Source organism: Mastomys coucha, unplaced genomic scaffold, assembly GCF_008632895.1.
Source record: "Mastomys coucha isolate ucsf_1 unplaced genomic scaffold, UCSF_Mcou_1 pScaffold22, whole genome shotgun sequence".
Taxonomy (NCBI): Eukaryota; Metazoa; Chordata; class Mammalia; order Rodentia; family Muridae; genus Mastomys; species Mastomys coucha.
The window spans coordinates 101,574,782-101,594,209 of record NW_022196905.1 but is presented as its reverse complement, the minus strand read 5'-3'; the positions used below and the strand labels follow the sequence as shown (position 1 = coordinate 101,594,209).

The 19,428-nt window shown below is 52.8% G+C and overlaps 1 protein-coding gene across 1 annotated transcript; it reads right to left on the bottom strand.

Moving 5' to 3' along the window:
* Positions 1–3,404: 3,404 nt before the first annotated feature.
* Positions 3,405–15,931, bottom strand: Fgfrl1 (fibroblast growth factor receptor like 1). The gene is given in 8 exon segments (XM_031337306.1): positions 3,405–4,172; positions 4,174–4,532; positions 4,778–5,131; positions 5,211–5,495; positions 5,603–5,683; positions 6,776–7,048; positions 15,234–15,457; positions 15,820–15,931. Coding segments are annotated over 7 exon segments (1,491 nt in total). The 5' UTR covers positions 15,301–15,457; positions 15,820–15,931; the 3' UTR covers positions 3,405–4,100.
* Between the last annotated feature and the right edge of the window lie 3,497 nt (positions 15,932–19,428).

The following is a 19,428-nucleotide window of genomic DNA, read 5'->3' as shown; positions in this document are numbered from 1 at the left end:
GATCTGGAACAGGAAAAGAGTCTGGCCCACTATGGGGTAAGGTGTGATCATACAAGGTTTCACATAGGTTTTTGCTACTCCCAATTGTAACAGTTCTTGAGAGACCTCAGGTTGATCTGCTTACCAGGCTTACCAGGATCCCCCTGTGATCTCTAAGTGGGAGTTGTACAGTGTTAGGCCTATGTCCTAGGCTAGTCAGAGGACCCAGAACTAGGACCAGATTAGTATCCACTTCTGCTTCAAACAGACCCTGTCTCTGGCTATACTGGAGCCCCCTCCTCTCCAGATTAAGATGGCTCCTATGCAGGCTGGAGTTGCTGTCAGAGAGGTCCCTCTTAGAAACCTTCCATTCTTTCTCTGATGAACCCCAACCTCCAAAGATGGCTATCCTGTCCCAACTGGGTTCCTGGGTGCTGATGCAGGTAACATAAGAATCAAATGATCTCCCAGGAACTTAGTCAGCCTCAGCCACAGCCTGAAGCAGGAATGCCCTTCACAAATCTCTCTCCTCAGAAAGAGACTTGTGAGTCCAAAATATAAAGTGTCAGTTCCTAGAGCTTCTATCTGAAGACCACCTTTGGGTCTTTACATAGCTGAGAGGCCCCAGCTGCCACCTGCATCCCTAGGCACAAAGTTTCAGAAGGGTTCTTGACTGAATAAGCTCAGCTCCTGCACCACAAAGCTGGGCTGAGGTCCTTATTCTACCAGGACACAAGAAGCTCATTACATGGTATGCTACCACCAGCTGTGGGAGCAGCTGCTCCCTCCACCCCTCCGACACTGCAGCCCAGGTCACTACATTCTGTCCCTGATGCCTTAAGGCCAGCCTGGCTACATATGTCCCAGCCCTGTGATGTCTGGAAGATCAGGGCAGCTCTTCTGGACCTGCCTGGTGTCCTGGCCAAGTCTGTGCTATTGAGGTGTCTCCACACCTGCCCCTCTTCTGTGTCACAGGTCCTCTGTGGCCATATCCTGGTCCTAGAACAAGGCTTTGATCTCTAGCCAGGTCCTCTGACTGCTGGGTGGGGCAGCCCATATCCCTCTCATCTCTGCTTTGTACTATCACCCTTCTCTGGGCATTAGCCTTAGTCCCTTCCTGCCCCCCAGGGACAGCTGCAGGACAGCTTATGGACATCCTTTGAAGCTAGAGTGGGGAGGGGTGTCACACCCAAGGGTGTTAGAGTCTGGGCCAACCTTTCAAGTCTGCCGGCTTTCCCAGAGAATCAGCTTACCACTGCCTAAATGGGTCAGAGGGAGGCTCAGGCATGGCTACCTACTACATCTCTCACACATCCACCACTCATTGAGCCTCAACCAGGACACTGAATCTCCTCCTACATGACTTACAACCAGAACCCACTATGCCTGGCCTGGTCTGTGGGTCACCCCGAGGACAACAGTATCCCCTCTTGACCTCTAAGTTGGGAAAGCTAGGGACATGTGCATTTGTCCATGTGAGGGGTTGCAGCAGGCAGAATAGAGCTGCTTCAGGCTCCTCCTTTCTTCCTGGACCTACAGGCCCTCATCCCTGAAAGGATTTTGCTCTCAGCTTTCAGAACACCGCATTCAGTACATGACCATTTCCCTTAGAAGAGTCTGGATGACATAGGTCTGGGAAGAAGAGGCATATAGGTGGATAGGCAGGTGCCTCCTAGCAGTAAAGCCAAGGTCCAAAGCTCCATCTTTTGAACACTGCCAGGCTGCCCTCAGAGACACTGTCCTCTTCTACCCAAACTCAAAGTACATAGGCCATTTATTCCTACCCATGTGGCAAAGCAGTCCCCTGGATACATGGGGAAGGCAATGATTTCAGCTTTGAAAATGTGTTTAAGCAACTACGAGATGAGGTGGGGTAACCAACATGCACCTCTACAGGGATGAGCCAACTGCATCCACATGAGGTCTCGCCAGAGCTGAACTAGAGACAGGCCTTGGGGCTGGGGACATGGGCTCACAGCTGCTGTGTGTGAGCTGGAACAGCCATAGAGGTCTGAGGTAGAGAGTGAGCTCTGAGCTCCAAGATCAACATTCAGGAGTATCCAGAGACCTTGTTGAGGGCAGAGTAGGGTTATCTTCCCTAAATCAGAGCCCTTTTCTCAGCCTGTCACTCACCTGCTCTCCCCAGGCAGATCCTGCTTATGAGGCAGCAGATGAAAAGCAGAGGATGATGGGGCCGCTCTTACTCCTCACGGGCTGGTTCTTGACCTTAGGCCAAGGGTCTCCTTTCTCTTAGGGTCTGTCCTCTCTGCCTGCTCCTTGGAGCAGTGCATCTGTAAGACACTGATAACTCGCTGTCTAAGATCTTCTCTCTTTCCAATTCCCCATATTTCAGACAAACTTGACCTTGCTGAGTCATTCTTTATGAGAAATAGATGTCTATCACCAGCTGTCAACCTGAAATTCCACTGTGCCTTGAACATGCATCTGGGCATCTCCAGCATCTGGTAGCCAGAGATAGCCCTGTCACTAACAGCCAGGACCACCCAAATATGGCTACCCCAGGAGGTCAAGGGCTAAAGGCCATCCTATATGAGGAAGTCCTATAAGAAAAGTCCAGAGTAACTAACCTTACTCCTGAGGGGCCCACACAGAGACACCTGGTAAAACTCAGTGGCCATTTGTTATCTATAGATACTAAGAAAGGTGACTTCTCTCAAAGAAAAGCTCTTAGAGCCATGGCAGGACCCTTGCATCAGGACCTTGCTGGATAGTGCATGTGGGATTTTTATGCATGCATGCATATGATCCTGGAGATTGAATTGACTTCCCACATATTAGATAAGCACTCTACTATGGAGATATATGCCCAGCCCTGTGTGTGTCTTAGGGAGCTCTGAACATGAGATAGATACTCCAGCCTCCAACTGATTGCTGCCATAGGAGTACCTGGGAGACACTCAGCTGGAACCCTGAGGAAAGTGGTTACTGTGACCTGGGCTGACCCTATCTCAGCTCTAAGCAACTTCCCTGCTAAGGCCACATAAAATGAAACAACGAAAAGTAGGTTCCCAGATAAGGGCAGGGTCATGCACAGAATAGAGGGGTAATACTCAGCCATGTGTACATCAGCACTCCAAACAGGGCCCAGGACAGTGCACAAACACCTCATACCACCACCTAGCTACAGCTACTCCTGGTACACCATGAAGCTCAGAAACCTAAGGTCCTACAGAAGACAAAGCCTGGGAAAACCCAGCTCTGAGGCCTAGGAAAGGAAAGGCAGGCACTTTCCTAAGGGGAAGACACAGAGGCACAGTTGTCAGTACACATGGATACATGTAAGCTAGCACATGTATGCACACATACATATCAGTGCATATATGTGCGTATACACAAAAGTGAGCACATGAGTGTGCTCAATGACAAAGACACACACAGACCAACCCCAGGTAAAAACACCATAATGAGAAAAGGAGGCAATTTCTTGTTTAACAAAATAAATTAAATATACGAGGCTTCAGCTCAAACTCTATATAAAATTACAGAGACCAGGCAGCCATGGACCGTGAGGATACCCAATGTAACCACAAGGCCAGGAAGGTCTCAGGCCCCAGGGAATGCCAGAGTCCCTGTGTCCCAGCCCTCCTTACATTATTAATATTATTTCACTTCTTAAATATAAATATTGAGGCCCTTCTCTCTAGCAAGGGGAGGGTGGCTCAAACCTCCAGGCATGGCTGCACTGCTCACCCCAGTCAGGTTAATGATAGGCTCCTGGACACCCAGGGCACATGGAGGCACACTGAGGCCGGGCAGGAACACAGATGGGCAGGGATGGGGAAGTGGCCATGACCACTAAGACTTGAGGAAGATTCCTTCACCTAGCCATCACTACATGTCACTGCAAAGTCACACCACAAACCTCTTGAAGGTTTCTCAGGTTGTGTGTGCATTTGTGCACACATTTATACTTTTAAACATGTGCGTGTATGGGTCTGGCTGTCCATCTGGTAGTACATACATCTATATGGCCAAGTTTGTGAGCACTTACCATAAGGTACCCTAAGATACTCTTCCTCCATTGTTCTCAATCCTCCCAACCTGTTGCCTTGGCCCCCATATGCCTACCTCAGGACATAGTGCTTGGAGATTGGCTGTATTTAGCACTGATAGTGGACATGCTGGTGCTGATGAACCTTGCCCTCCACATGAGAGTGTGTGTGTGCATGTATGTGTATGTGTGTGTGTGTGCACATCTGTGTACAGCTTGGAGTACAGCTTGGGGCCAGCAGTTGAGCCAGAGGCCAGGATGTGCTGGGAGGCCATGGTGGATCCATGCTCCTCACATATACCCACAGCCAATGAGGGCAGGTCCTTGTCACCACTGCGTTCTCGGGATGTCCCTGGGGGACGATGTCCAGGCACAGGAAGTGTAGATGCAGGGGCACATGGCTTCTTCTGGGTCTGGCAAAGCCAGAGCAACACAGTGCCTAGGATGAAGACAGCACCAGCTGGGATGCCGATCACAACAGGCCATGGCAGACTTGTGGTTGAGGATGAAGAAGCCATAGGAGGCCCTGGAGGTTTGGGGTCTGCAAGAGAGATTAAGGAGAAGAGTAGGAGATGGAATGTCTCTATACTAATGAGACAACCAGCCCAAGTGCAAACTACATGGACAGTACCCCTGGACTCCCTAGGAGGCAAGGATAGCCCACAAGGAAGGGGAAAGGACAGGGAGCCCCCACTTGCCAGGTGGATATTGGGTTGTTCCAGGACAGCCCAGACCAATGGTAGAGACTGAGAGTGAACATGGGGTGGGCAGCCCACACACACACACCTGGTAATACAGTGAGGAAGGCGCTACGGAAACTGTAGCCCATGGTGTTTGCACCTAGGCAGATGTACATGCCAGCATCATCCTGGCGGGCCCGAGAGATGAGCAGCTTGTTGAGGTAGGAACCATCAGGCCGTGACCACACATCACCCGTGGGCAACACCACAAACTTCTGGCCACCCACATCAATGGTGGAGTTGTGGCGCCCCTCAGAGCCGTACTCCACCCGCTTTAGCCACTGGATCACTGGTTTCACATCACTGCGCACCTTGCACTGGAAGGATGTTGTCCCACCAAAGTCCACCGTTGTGTTCACAGGGTGTGTCCCTGTGAGCACAGGCTTGGAACGAGTCCGCTCTACACCAGGGACAAACAAACATGTCAGCACAGTTTTAGGCACCACAGGTCCCTGTCCTACCACAGACCCACCACTCACGGATTACATCCACTTTGTAGGTGGCGTTGATGGCACCTGCCCGGTTGGATACACGGCACGTGTACTTGCCACTGTCTTCAGGCTTCAGGTTCTTCAAGCTCAGTGTCCACTTCTTCTTTCTGTGTTCACTGGCCTCTAGACGTGTCAAGGTCTGGTCATCCTTCATCCACATGATGTCTGGCCGTGGGTGCCCACTGGCCACACACTTGAGCCGCACAGAGCTACCCACAGGTCGTGCAATCACTCGGCGCCTCATCTTGGAGGGCTGTGTGAAGCGAGGCCGTGCTGTGGGGCAGGGCAGCATCAAGGTCAGTAGAAAGTCTATGTAAAGGTGCCAGGAGCACAGCACTGCCCTATTCCAAGCATACAGACTCTCCCTACCCCATACTTACACCACTGCTGGCTGGCTGGGTCCTCCTGGCCCCCAGAAGAACCTCCTGGCCCAGGGCTCTCCTTCCCTGGACTAACATCATCTGTAGAGAAATAGGTAATAAGGAGGCCAGGTGAGGGGGACAGGGGAGCCTTTCATCAGGGCACCTAGCATGCCCTGGCTGAGACAGTCTTAGAACCCAAAAAAAGGCCATGGACACACCCACATGTCAGGATTCAGGGACAGCTGGGCAAGGGCTGCCTGCCAGCCTCCTCCCAGGGTGCAGGTGACCCTGATAGGCATGGTGGGACTGGAGAACCACCCCCCACTCTGGCTCCGGGGGGTCTGCAGGGCTCACGAGGAGGGGGCCAGGCCCAGCCAGCAGCTGCAGTAACCCTAACCCACATCAAGGGGCCGAGTGCTTGGTGCAGAGACATGGCTTACATACCGCCCGGTCATCATCCTCTTTGAAAAGATGGGGGTGGGGAGGGTGGAGAGCCGTAATATTCCCATTCCAAACCCAGAGAAGGCCTTGAGGCCTGTACTGGGCAGTGATGGGGGAGGGGCAGGGTGTGATAAGGAATGTCCCCTTGCTGCCCTATGACAGCCTTCTCCTCCACCCAGCCTGGGACCAGGCTGTCCCAGGCCACTGCTTTAGACCTCCACTGCAAAGAGAATCATTCAGGCCGAGGGCCCCAGACTAAGGAGCCCAAGAAAGAATGGAGCAGGGCCATGCCTGCTACCAATGTGTGGAGGGTGTGTCACCAAAGACACCTGCCCATTCCCTATTGACTGGGCCCCAGGGACAGAAAAGAACAGAGACCATTCACTTCTTGCGGCCCCTCTGAACTCTGAAACCTGAGCCTCAAAGTCATGGCTGCCAAGGCTTGCACTGCCAAGTCCTCAGCCCACTCCACCCTACCCCACCCAGCAGCTCTTCAGTGGAACCACTGTCTCAATCCATATCTGCCACCTGGAAGCAAAGGCCCAAGGCTGGCCTGGTGGCAGGGGGCCCTGCCCTAGGGCCCAGGCTAGGAATAGGGACAGGGAGACCCTCCTGATCTTGTCTATGTCCAGGTTGATTTAGTGAGGAAAAACAAGCAGGGTGGGAGAATCCAGGTGTGTCTGCTATATACTTTGTTGTCCCCAGCCAATTTTGGCCCCACCATAATCTCTGTCTCGAACACCAACTGACCCATGATGATGAGAGTGTAGTTGACGCTGAGGCTGCCAAAGCCATTGGTGGCCTTGCACACATAAACACCGGCATCCTCGGCCTCCACCTCCTTCACCTTCAGCCCCTGGGGCAGCACACGGAAGCGGCTCCAGCCACTATGGATTGTGCGGCCATCTTTGGTCCACATGGTCAATGGTGGTGGGTCCCCCTCCACTGGGCACTGTAGCCTCACAGTGCGACCCAGGCGGGCCACCTGCCGTGGGACCACTTTGTCTGCCATTCTTGGGGGTCCTGCAAGAGTTAGAGGGCTTGGATAGGGGAACACATGAGAGGAATAAAAGCTTGACACAGTAGAACCCCACCTGGACTCCACTGAAGAAGTCTGCTTGGTATGACAGAGGCCCCAAAACATGAACCTTATTTCCAAACCACAATAGCCTATGTCCAACACATCCTACTGTGTCAATCCCAAGCAGCTTGCTTAGCATCACCATAGCAAGCAGTGTCCCTGAGAAGGAGGATTGGAGAGGCCAGAGGGGTCAGGTCACAGCTCAAAAATATTAAATATTTTTAAAAATTCAAACCAAGAAAACAGGGGCATCCCTTTGTCTCACCAGAGAGAACTATATGTTCCCTGATCAGAAAGGAAGGAGCCCAAGAACAGGATAGCAGGAAGGGTTTTTGGCTGGTTTCTTTTTCTACATACATAGATCTATACAGGATATCTTATGTCTCTGCTGCACATTGTACTACCTCTGGCCACTGAGGCTTCATCATCTCAGATCAGTCAGGACCAAGAAAGGGACAGCCATCTTACCACCTGTTTCAGATGGAAATGGATCAGCAGGAGAAACCACCTAAGATAAACAACTAGATGTGTGTCTGCCAGCACTCATTGCTATGTACACATGCCTATCAGCAAGGGTGCCCTACAGGCACAGATGTGTATGCACCCACATACAAATGGTTGCTCTGTGTGTTCTGTGTCTGACTTCATGGACAGAATTTGCTCGGGACTGTCACCAGTCCCAGGGGCTGTAGCCTGCCAGTGGCTAGACCTCACAGGGACACAATACCAAGACCATGGGGTCAGAGGACAAGTATCCTGAGGGTTTTAATCCAAGAGGGCTGCCTGGGATACCCAAGATAAACAAGGGCTGGACAGAGGCACTCGGTACCTTACCTGAATTTCATTCAGGAAATCTGCTTCATAAGAAAGAACCCACTGGGTCCTGTCCATGTGAGAGACCCTAGGTCATACCTGAGGAGGTGGCCTGGCCTTAGGAGACAGCCCTCCAATAGGATGCTCATAGAAGAGGCCCACAGTAGAGACTCAAGTCCCACAAGTCGAGGCCACCATCCTGGAAACGGCCAATTCCTGGAACCCACAATTCTAGCCATCAGAAACACATTCTCAACATCACCAACCCACAGCAAGCATTCTTCTCAGTCCCAACCATCAAGGTAACTCTAGACAGGAGTGTGACCAGGTGAAGCAGGCGGCAAGTGACCACCTGGCTGGGAGGGTCCCCTGAGTACAGAGTGCAGAGAGCCTGCAGGTACCAGAAAGGTGAAGGGCTGCAGGAAAAGTGCTTTCATGAGGGAGAAGGAAAGGGAGGGAACCGCACTCACTGCATGAGACTGTCATACAGTCACCTCTGAACAAAGAGAGGCATCCATAGTCCTACAGCCCACCCACACACCACAATTCTAATCTGTCGATGAGGAGCACCTACCTAGTACATCTAATGATTCTAGCCAGGATGGTCCCAGGCAGAGCATGCAAGGTTAGATAAGCTCAATGGTACGAGCTCAGTGGTGATGCAGCACGGGGCCTGGGAGCACGTGTGGTGCTTCCTCAGCATACAATTGCCCTAGTTCTATGGCCACCGTCAGCCCAGGCTTGCTTCTGTGGATGCCTTCAGACTCCCAGGGGCTGCTTTTCAGGGCCCACTCTGAAGTACTAACATGGACTTTAAGGAAGAAAAAAAAAGTCAGCCCAAGGAGAGGGGTCATGTCTCCCAGTGAAAATCCAAGGGCAGCATTCAGGGAGCCACAGAGGAAGGGCCTCCCACACCTCTTCTTTTCTTGTATCCACATGGCCCAGATCCTTCCCCACCTTCCTAAGACCCTCTTCTCTGCTTCTACTCAGGTCCCCTGGGCCCAAAGCTACTACCAACTGAGATCTCAACACCAGCCTTCCTCCTCACTTTCCTTCACGGCTCCCTCTAGAAAGGGAAAGAGGAGAGATAGGAAGAGGACTGTCAGCCCACCTCTCCCCTAATCTGTTCTGTTCACAGACCACCTAAGGTAGAAGGCCAATCCAAACATAGTTGTTCCAAGGTTCTCCTCCTGCATCCAGCTTACAGTGTGAAAGTCTACTGGGCCTCCTGAGATCTCTTCCCTATACCTTCATAAGTCTCAGCCCCATTCCCAAGCAAACTCTGCCCACCACCTGTCCCTGTCTGAAATCCCACCACTCATAGTACCTTCCAAGTTTCAGGTCAATGAGAAACTGGCCAAAGCCCTGCCTGGCTCCACCGTCCCCCCAACCAACCTGGTATATGAAGCCTCACAGATAGACCCATACATGCAAGCACACACATATATATTCAGTGGCCTGGAGGTATTCTGGAGGCCTAGCTGGGGAATGCCGAAAGGCCAAACTAATCTATCACCCTATACCACATAGGGAGATCCACAGAGAAACACAGCCTCACTGTGCCTCTAAGAGGCACCACTCCTTCTGACCTCAGAGGAAGAGAAGCCTAGAGGAGGGGTACTAAGAAGCAGGAGCCCCACCATGACCACTGCTGACGGACAGGGCTAAGTAACTGCCAGATGGCCGGAAGCTTGGCCCTTGAGGCCTGCCTGCACATATTGCTGCGGGACAGGCTGTCCGACAGGCCGGCCGGAGGAGCCAGCCTTATCCTAAAGCAAACAGTATCCTGCCAGCCCTGCCCCCAACTAAGTTCTACCATAACCCAATGTGGGGCTGGGCTCCCAAGCTTGTTACAGAGACCTACATAAGGACCACCCCTACCCCCACCCCCTGCAGAAAGCCCAGGTCCTAGAATTCTGGGAATTTGGGCCATAATATGGCCACCTTGGATCTATATTTAACTCAGGAAACACAGCCCTCTTTGTTCTACCTGGACAGACATTTACCCTACTCAGCCAGTAAGGAAACTAAGGACTTGAAGCTCAAGGCAATGGGGGCATCGCCCCACACTCTGCCTTAGGATAGCTGCAGGGAGTTGGGGATAGTTCTAGGCAAAGGCTGGGGCCTAATGGCTATACCTGACCTTCTAACAGGGCTTGTCTAACCAGACCTTCTAACCAGGCTGGCTCCTTCAGGAACCAGGAGTTTGAGAAAGCCCAACATGATCTCAAGGACCCGGGCCAAGGAAGGAGCTATATGAGCTCTGGTCTCTCCATAACTTGTACAGCCAGGTCAGCCACGTCCATACTTCTGAAAACCCATACAGTCCCAAGCAGGTGAGACTAAGCACTAATCCAGGAAGAGACAGCATGGGGACCTTCTGCAGGAGGCACAGTCTGTGTATAAGTTCATAACCTGAAGGATGTGGTCAGTGTCAGGTCTAGCTGCCAGGCTGGGGACTATAGGAGGAAATTCCCAAAGGGTCAGGCCTGGAGCCTGAGAAGCCAGATGGGCACAGCTGAAAGCTAGGGTTCCAGGCCTGTGGACTTGAACTCCCCTCTTCAAAGAGCTGGTCTAGGCACCAGTTAGCAACTGACCCTGGACAAAGTATGAGAACACCTGCCCAACTCAGACCCAGCTTGGCTCTTGTGAGGCCTGCATGGCCCTAGGAATTTCTGGCTTGAAAGGAATTCTCTGGCCAGGCAGTGAGGTTGACTATGAGGTTAGTCAGCTAGTTCAGAATGAACCTGCTCCTGGAGCTGCAAAGTGATTAACTATGGGACTCTGAGAATGGTGTGGAGAGCCTCAACCACAAAGGAGCAGAATAGGCTCATCTGGCCCTCTGGACACCTTGCTCTAAAACCCCAGAGGAACTACAATAGGAACCAACCCAAGTAAAATCGCAAGGCGCCTGTCCAATAGTGATGGGCCTAACAGGTAATGAGCTTTCTATGACTGGTGTGACACACTCCTACCAAGGCACTGCCCTAGCCCCTGGCTATGAGGGCATATATCCCACAATACTCACAGCTGGAACCCCAGGACAGGGACAGGTCAGAAACCCACAGACAGTCCTCTAGGGCTAACACCTGCTAGAAGGCTAAAGCCCAGGAAATGGCAGAGATGCCCCTCAAAAGAAAAGAGCATAGGTGACAGTCAGAAGGCCCAACTGCCCATTAGGTAGTCTGGGCCAGGCTTTGTCTAGTCTTGAGGCTAAGATCCTGAAGGCATATAACTGCATGGACACACACACAAACACACATGTGTTCGTGCACACATGCACAGCTGTGGCCAGTGACACACAGACTCAGTGCTGTGAGAGGACTAGGGCTTGACAACTAATTGAATGTGCCCAAGGGCCAGATCCATAGGCTCCATAGCCATGATAGGATTGATAGGACCTAGGTAAGTAGCTATCCCATAAACCAGGCCATCTAGGCACCTCAAAGAGACACCATGCTCCAGTAAGCAGGTTAGTAGAGCTAGCTTGCCTGTTACCCAGCAGTAGCAATTAGGCAAGCCAGAAGGATGTAGGGGAGAGGGTTGCTTGGAGGCGTTGCCTGGTCCCCTAGGTCTGTTCCTTTTCTGCAATACCTCAGCTGCCACATCTGTACACTGCTACCTCCTAGACACTCCCTGATCCACCAAGCATGGGTATCATCAGATAAGGCCACAACCCTCCACGAGCCACATACATACCATCCATAGAAAGTGACTATCTCAGGACTCACTGAGGGGGACTCACCTGGTCATCTAGCCTCTGAGCCTCTCTTCTCACAAACACAGAGAACCCAACAGGCTCTTGTTCCTAAGCAAGTCCTAACTGTGATCCTGGAAGTGCCCGATACCTCAAAAACTGTCAAAATAAGGCTATCTCCTAAACCCAAAGCTCCTGAGGCAATATGCTGCCCCAAGAAAGACTGATGGAATGTTTGCACTGCCTAAAACAAACAATCCAGCAAACCCAGCCACTGCCAACACCACTGCCGACACACAGACATCTACTGACAGAGTAGAGGATGTGAGTTGCCCTCAGCAATAATATGTGGCTCTGAGCCTCAGCCCATGCCACGCCACTCCCCTCAGGAGCTGGAACGCAGGCTGCGAGCAGTATAGGGCAGCTCAATAGGAGGCTCTGGTGTCCCGAGTGTCCTGCAGGGCACCTAGACAGCCAGGAGCTCCTATTGTCCAGCACATACCTGAGCCAGACAGCAGATGGCCCCTTCCCACCCACTGCTGGAGGCACCATCACTAGCTCTACAGGTCTTTGGCAGCTCAAACAAATCTCTCTGGAAATAAACTCCTGGTGGAAAGAGTTTACTTCCTGCTCAGTGGGAAGCTCTTGCTTTTTGCAGCTGCCTAATGGCATGCACCTTCTGTCCACCTTCCACCTCTCCTAAGCCTACACAGACTACACTCACCATAGGCCTACTCTATCTGTACCCTAGACTGGGGCTCTTAGCTCCTCCTACCCCATTCTCAGGAACCCCTTGCTCTCCTCCACCTTGAGGTGTAGGCAAGAATACTGGTTAGAAAAGCAGGGAGCAGGCAAAGGAAGGTACCTATGAAGTATGGAAACAGGGGCTTATACACACCTTACCCCCTTATGCATTCTGGGGTCACCACATTAAGGCAAAATGAGGGAGAAGAGGCCACTATGGGCCAAGCATCAGGCTCTAGCTATACAGAGGGCAGGTGGCCAGTAGGGGGAATGAGGCTGTTGGGCCTCAGCCAACTGCCCCCAGCATTACCAGCAAAGACTGAGCCAAGGCCAGGGAAACCAGAGACTAGAGGCCTCAGCTGGGGAAAAACCAACATTTCCCTAGTTAGGGCCACACCACAGGGCAGGCTGACTGAAAGGCAACTCTGAGAGCCCAGAGGCCCATTGATCCTGCACAAAGGATAAAGGAGCCTGTGGTCGGCATTTCCAGGCCTAGCCAAAGGCAACTTTGTTCACAGCTCCCTCCCTCTGCTGTCCCGCCCCCAGGGGGGACAATGATTTATTTTCCCTTCCAGGAATAGGGCCCCAGATGTGAATGGGAGGCTGGCCCACATCCCTACCTCACAGGAGCTAGGCCTGGCTCCTGAACATCTACCTCGCTCCAGCCACACTATGATAGGCCACAGCCTGTGAAGAAAAGAGGCCTTACAGACTGTTTAAAAGCCAGGGTCAGCGCCACACAAATGGCCAATCATCATCTCCACATATACATCTTTCTCTACAACACAGTACTCTGGGCAAACACTGGATAGCAATACCAACTGTCCATTAGGGCCAGCTCACTCCAAACCAAAGGCTGGGTCCAAAAGACAGAAAAGAAACCTGTGCTGGCTTCTCACAGGCTGATCCCACAGTGATCCTTACAAAAGTTCTGAGGTGGCACTTTACTTTTAGACTTATCTTTGAGAATGGTATTCTGTTCTGAAACTTACATTCTAACTGTGAGAAACAGAACGGACTAAACCAAAAGTTGTCTTTTTTCAAAGGGCATGGGAGGGAAGTATCTTAAGGCAAATTCACGGCAATTGTGAAACGTTGGGCAAAGGGGAACTTTTAAAATATGATTCCAACCTAGAGATGTACAGATTCCAAAAAACTGTGACACCCCAGGGAAATAGCTTTCAAAACAGCTCAAACTCTACATGCAGTTCTTTGGCCCAATTTAAGGTCGAAATTGGGCCTACTCACAGAAGAACCACTAGAGAAGGAATGCATTTGGAATAGCTTTGCCCCTCCAGTCCAGATTGTGCCTGAAGGGGGAAGTCAGCATACCTCAGGAATAGCCATTCTTCCACCCCAACCACAGGGCCCTTGCCCTTGGAAGGCAGCTCCCTAGTGCTGGCCAAAGGCCTTCACAAGCATAGCCAGGGCCAGATACAAGGCACAATCCCAAGACTGTGACCAAGGGAGACAAAGGCAGAAAGAGTGGCCTCTCTAGGACCATCAGCAAAAAGGTAGTGCTGCTGCCCACTGCCACCCATCAATCAGCTTGAAGGTCCAGCCAGTGATCATGGCAGGGCAGAAGCCTTCAGAGCCTCCTTTGCCAAAGAAGAGGCAGGTGCAGGGATGGGGTGTATCCAAACAGATAAAAGACCAAAGAGTGGGCCACCAGTTGGGGGTTGGGGAGGATGAAGAGACAAGTCACCCAGCATGGCCCAAGTGCCTACATGCCAGGACACTGTCCAGCCCAGCTGTGCCTGGACAGCCCCCACCCTCCAGCCAGCCAGTCCCCAAGCAGAAGAGGGGGGGTTATAGTGGCATAAGGCCCACCTGGGCCACGGCCCGCCGCCCAACACCAAACGTGGCCATATAAGGCCAGGTTGGGCTCAGTGCGCCCGCGCTGGGGGGGTAGGGGGGGGAGGAGATGCGAAACCTCAGAGGACTGGTGGACAGAGCAAGGACAGTCCTGAGTGGCCAACATACCCAAAGGGCCCGTCTGGCCATTAGTCCTGCCTAACCATAGGGGAGTCCAGCACTGTGCCTTGTGACACTAGAACATGGTGGCCAAAAATCCACAGGCATGTATCACCCATCAGCTTTGGATGTCCTTTGCCAGGGCTAGGTCTAGGGCAGAGCTCCCTACAGAACAGAAGATGGGTGATGGATCCAAGCCATAGTTTGGTCTATCCTGCAACAACATAGTGTGTGACTCTGTGGTCTAAAATCTTCAAGTATCGTCCAACCTTCACTGTATAGAGATGTCCTGTGCTCTGGGGACTCCCAGATTATAGACTATGCTACCTGTAATAGATAAGCAAGCCAAGGGTCCAGAGCTGGGTCAGCTGAGGGCTGGATCAGAGTGAGCTCCAATTACCAAGATGTCACCCAATGTTCTCTATATTCAGCTAGCCACTGTGTGAGTCTCTACAAGTTCCCAGATATCCAATTAGGTTTTCTGCGGCCACAAAGAGTCCACTCCCCAAGAATCTGGGGGAAGGGCGACAGCCACCTGCTCTCCACCTAGATATGCACCTGAAAGTATGTGTATGCAAGATTATGAACCTGTCCTGAAAAGAACCTAGGCAAGGCCAACAAGTCAAATGATTCTGGGGCCCTTTAGGTGAGGTGTCAGTCAAAGAGGGTGAGCTGGGGTTATCTGATTGTGACTAGATAACTCCATGAGTGAGGTAAAAGCATGTAAAACCCGCAGTACTTCAGGTTACGGATCAGGAGTAGGGATCCGCAGCGATGGGGTAGACAGGGAGGGGAGGAGTGTGCCAGGCCAGGCGAGCACTGTGTGGCAGGGTTCAGGGCTGGAGGGAAAGGGGCGGCGCTGCAGAGGCCAGAGCGCCAGACTGGGCGCCAGGACTCACCTCGCGCCGCCTCAGCCGACGGGAGGGCCCCCAATAGCAGCAGCAGCAGCGCGGGGCTCCGCGTCATCTCGCTGGTCGGACCAGAAGTAGGGGCGCGGTCACTGGGAGCTGGACTGGACACCACTCAAGGCTCAGGCCCGCAAAACCCAGGTCGCGGCCGCAGAGCCAGGGTCCGGCCCCCCTTGGCGCCGAGCTCCAGGCAAAGGAAGCGAGGCGCGTAGACGCTGAGCGTATCAAAGGCAGACAAAGGATTTACACTAATTACTAGCCGCCCCCGCCGCCCCCTCTCCAAACACCGTCTGGATTCCTGGAGCTTGTAACTCCGGCTCTGCCCGCGGGACACACAACACCAAGCGGCCCCGCAGATAATCGCCTGCGCCATTAGCGGACAAATTTGCGCTGGGGGGCCCACGTGGGGCTCAAGCGGGGGCGGGGCGCGGGGCAGGGCCGCCGGCCCCACAGGAGCAGCTACAGCGCGAGCCCGGCTCCCGCCCCGCACAGCGATCTCGGCCCTGCCCTTCGCGCCCCGCACTCCAACCCATTTCAGCCCTCCCTCCGGGGGTCGCGGACGTACATCCCGGCTCACCTCGACAGGGATGAGCGCGGGAGCGCGCAGCAGGCAAAAGGGTCAGAGCCGGGCCCCTGAGCAGCGCGACGCGGTCATCGCTGCCCCAGGCGCCGCATCCCGCCCCCCGCGCCCCCGGGCCCGGCCTGGGCGGGGCGGCGCTACCTGGGCGCTGGCGGCTGGGGCCGGGCTGGGGCGCGGGGCGCGCTGTCCGCGCGGATAAACGAAGGGGCTAGACGCGGGCGGGGAAGAAGGCCGGCGGGGGCCCGGGGCGCCGCGCCGCAAGCCGTCCTTCCCTGCGGGGCTTTGTCAACTCTCCCGGAGCGAGCGCGGAGCAGCCCTGAGCTCCGCCCCGCACAACTTCCGGCCAATCTGCGATCCCCAGTCCGCCTGGTTCTCCGCCCCTCCCCGAAACTTTGCTCCAATCCGCACACTCACCCTCCGGGCTCGCTGCTTAACCCTCGCAGTGCTTCTGTCCTTCAGGCCGGCGGCTCCCAAGAGCGCGCCCAGTCGGCCCTGCCACCGCGCCCCCGCCCCTGTACTCTGAAAACGCGCGGTCCCGCTAGCCTGAAGAGCAGCTGATGGTCGCGGAGCCCACTCCGTATCTGCACCAGCTAGGCCCCTGACCCCTAGAGCTAGCCGTTACAGTGCTGTCTCCAGTCCCGGCTTTAAACAGAAGGAAGCTGAACGGAACCTTCGAGCTTTTACTGTGCTGCTCTGGTTTGAGGCCGGAGCGGGGAGGGGGAGCGGCGCAGGTCTCCAGTGCTGGAGTCCAATGAAGCCCTGACTTGAGCATCTAGTTGTACCTAGTGACCTTAGGAAGGCTGATAGGGTCCTACGGCCCACCTGGAGATTTCTCTGCACCTCACCTGCTTTGTGATAGTAATTATAGGGCATGGATAATAAGTCAACACACCTTTTTGTCTTTGCTACTTAGCAAGTGTCTTGCTGTGCCCCTGCACTCATCAAACAGAAAGACTGGTGAGTTTCCCAAGCCCCACTAGCTCCCTTCAGCAGCTCTCTGATCCATCCCCTGCATTCTCGACAGAGTGACCCCACCAGCTACACCACAGTTTCCTGCCTTCCCTCACTCACTAGAGCCAAAATTCATCAAAACATGGGTCTTGCCAGTTTTCTCGACATAAATTCCATAATTTTTGAGGCCCTGGTAGCCTCAAACAGGTCCCAAGAGCACTCCATTCCCAAGAGACCACTCCCAAGCTCTGCTTTAAAAGACCCTGATCCAAACAGCTTTTCTTCTCTAAGCTAAGAAGCACCCCCTCTTTCGGAAAGCCTTCCAGAGAAAAATGAAACCGAGGAATACCCTAGAGTTCCTAGCCCCAAATTCTGTTTCTGGGCCAGAGTGGGCTCCTGATGGGCAAATGGAGGTGAACCTTGCCTCCTCTGAGTGAAGGCCCATCTCAGCTGCAGCGCTATCTCAGAAGCAGCCCACATTACTTTCTCTGGGCTACCAGAGAACTTGGGCTGGTCGTCACAGAAAGCATTTAAAGCAGAGTAGTCCTGACTAGTCTGAGTAGGTCCTGGCTCCACAGAAAGTTTTGTGAGGAAATGGCACTAAAGCATGTGGAGCTTCATTGTGTTGCTGCCAAGGGCAGTTGTGTGTCGAGGTGGCTCTGTAGTGTGGGGAGGTTAAAAGCAGGTGAGCCCAATGGGTAGAAAAATATAGGCATTCGACAGGAAGGTGCAGAGAGCACAGGTGAGTGAGGCTTGTTCAAAGACATACGTGTGTCAGTACAGGTGTGCCAGGAAGGGGGAGCACTGCCCTTTGCTTCCCTTCTGCCTGGCCACTAGTCCCTGATCCCCTGGTCACCACCTCCAGCCTCCTTCACCTTATCTGTTCCCTGCTGGGGAGACTGCCCCCCCTGCACCTGTTCCCTGTGGCCATCCCGCCCAGGCTCCCTACTCCTTACCCCTGCCCGGTGAAAGAACACGCTGCCCCCTGGCTGAGGTGATAGGTCCAGCAGCTCTGGAGGGAATTTACCAGCCCAGCCCCGCCCCGCCACGTAGTGCCAGAGCTCACTCCTGCTGTCCGGAAACCGCTGCGCAGCTTTGGAACCTGGCTCGGCTCGCCTCATTGCGCTTTGGAACCCGAAACCAGTGTTTTGAGTGCAAGCCCTACCCCTTTAAAAGTGAAACCTAGGTGGTTGGCTATTCCCTGTCCAGTGGCAATCTCACTCCAGAGCATCACGGGTTTGTTTGCCACATCTGCCAGCAGAGGTAAACCTGGCACACAGTTCCTAATTCTCTGTAATCTTCATTCTCTGACCCGTGGTAAGACCAGGCTCTATGATGGCCTCGAAGTGTGGCTGAATAAGGTAGACAACCAACCTTACTGTGAGGATAGCTCAGGATCAGCTGCATAGGCTGAAAAGTACATATGCCCCTAGAGAACTGCAGAGAACTGGGAGGTAGTAAGGGTTAGATTTGCACTCTCACCTGAAATAATTAACAGTGACAAATATATGTGGAAGCCACTGAAGACATGAGACCAGCAGCAAAGGACAGATGGCACCTCTTGGGAAATGGCTGCCAACAATTGTCCTCAACACCCCCAGGTAGAGCCCAGGTGAGATGCAGGTAGAGGGCAAGAGGACAAAAATCCAATGATTTCTAGAGACTTCAGAGAACCCCACCCAGTAGTAAGGGCCTCCAGAAAGGACAGAGAAAATAAAGGTGGGAAATTCTAGGAGAACAGGAAACACTGGGTTCAGTCAGACACAGTGTCTGCAGCCCAAGTCAGACCCCAAAGTTCAAGTACAGTAGCTAGAATATAAAAATAAGCTTTCCTCAGGAAGTGGGGGAGAATCACCCAGACCAAGTGTGCCCCTTCCTGATGATGTGTGAAAATGAGACACAGAGGATCTCCCAGCTTCCAAGTGACCCAGTCACATCCCAGAAGCATGTGCAAAAATAGAAATATTCATATAAACAAGAAATGTGAAATTATAACTCAGATGGGGAAGGTAGATAGAAGCAACAGGTAGCAGAGTTAGAAAGTAGAAGCATCACATGCTTTCTGAGATTATTTCTGTTTCTCAGGTGTTAGAGAAAGCCAGGAGTGGTCAGTCATCCCAGTACTTAGGAAACTGAGGTTGGGGGTTCGTGAGTTACAGTAGAACAACCTGGACTGTGGAGTGAGACTGTGAGTATGGAAGATGGGTGCTACAAAGAAAATGGAGGCATCACATATAGTCATGGGGGAAAAAGTCTTGCAACCACAAATCTAATTTCTATGTATGGAATTAAGTGCCTGAAATTAAAATGATGGATAATTGTCAAAGTGGGGGTTGCTGAACTTGAATGCAACAGAACTGTGCAAAGAAAGCATGGGAAGATGGCTGGCTGGAGTGACCATACCCCACACATTTGAAAATTTAAAATATGTAATCGCAATAGCACAAACTCTGCAAACAATGGAAATATAATGTAATTATTTCTTGCTTATGAGGTAATATGAATTGAAGCTAGACTGCAAACAGGCTAAAAGGCTTAGCAAGAAGCAGAGTTTGATGTCACTCTAGTCCTAACAACTCCAGTGCCTACACCAAGAGAATGGATTAGACATCAGAGTTCAAACTGGGGCCTGTTCAATATAGAAAGACCCCATCT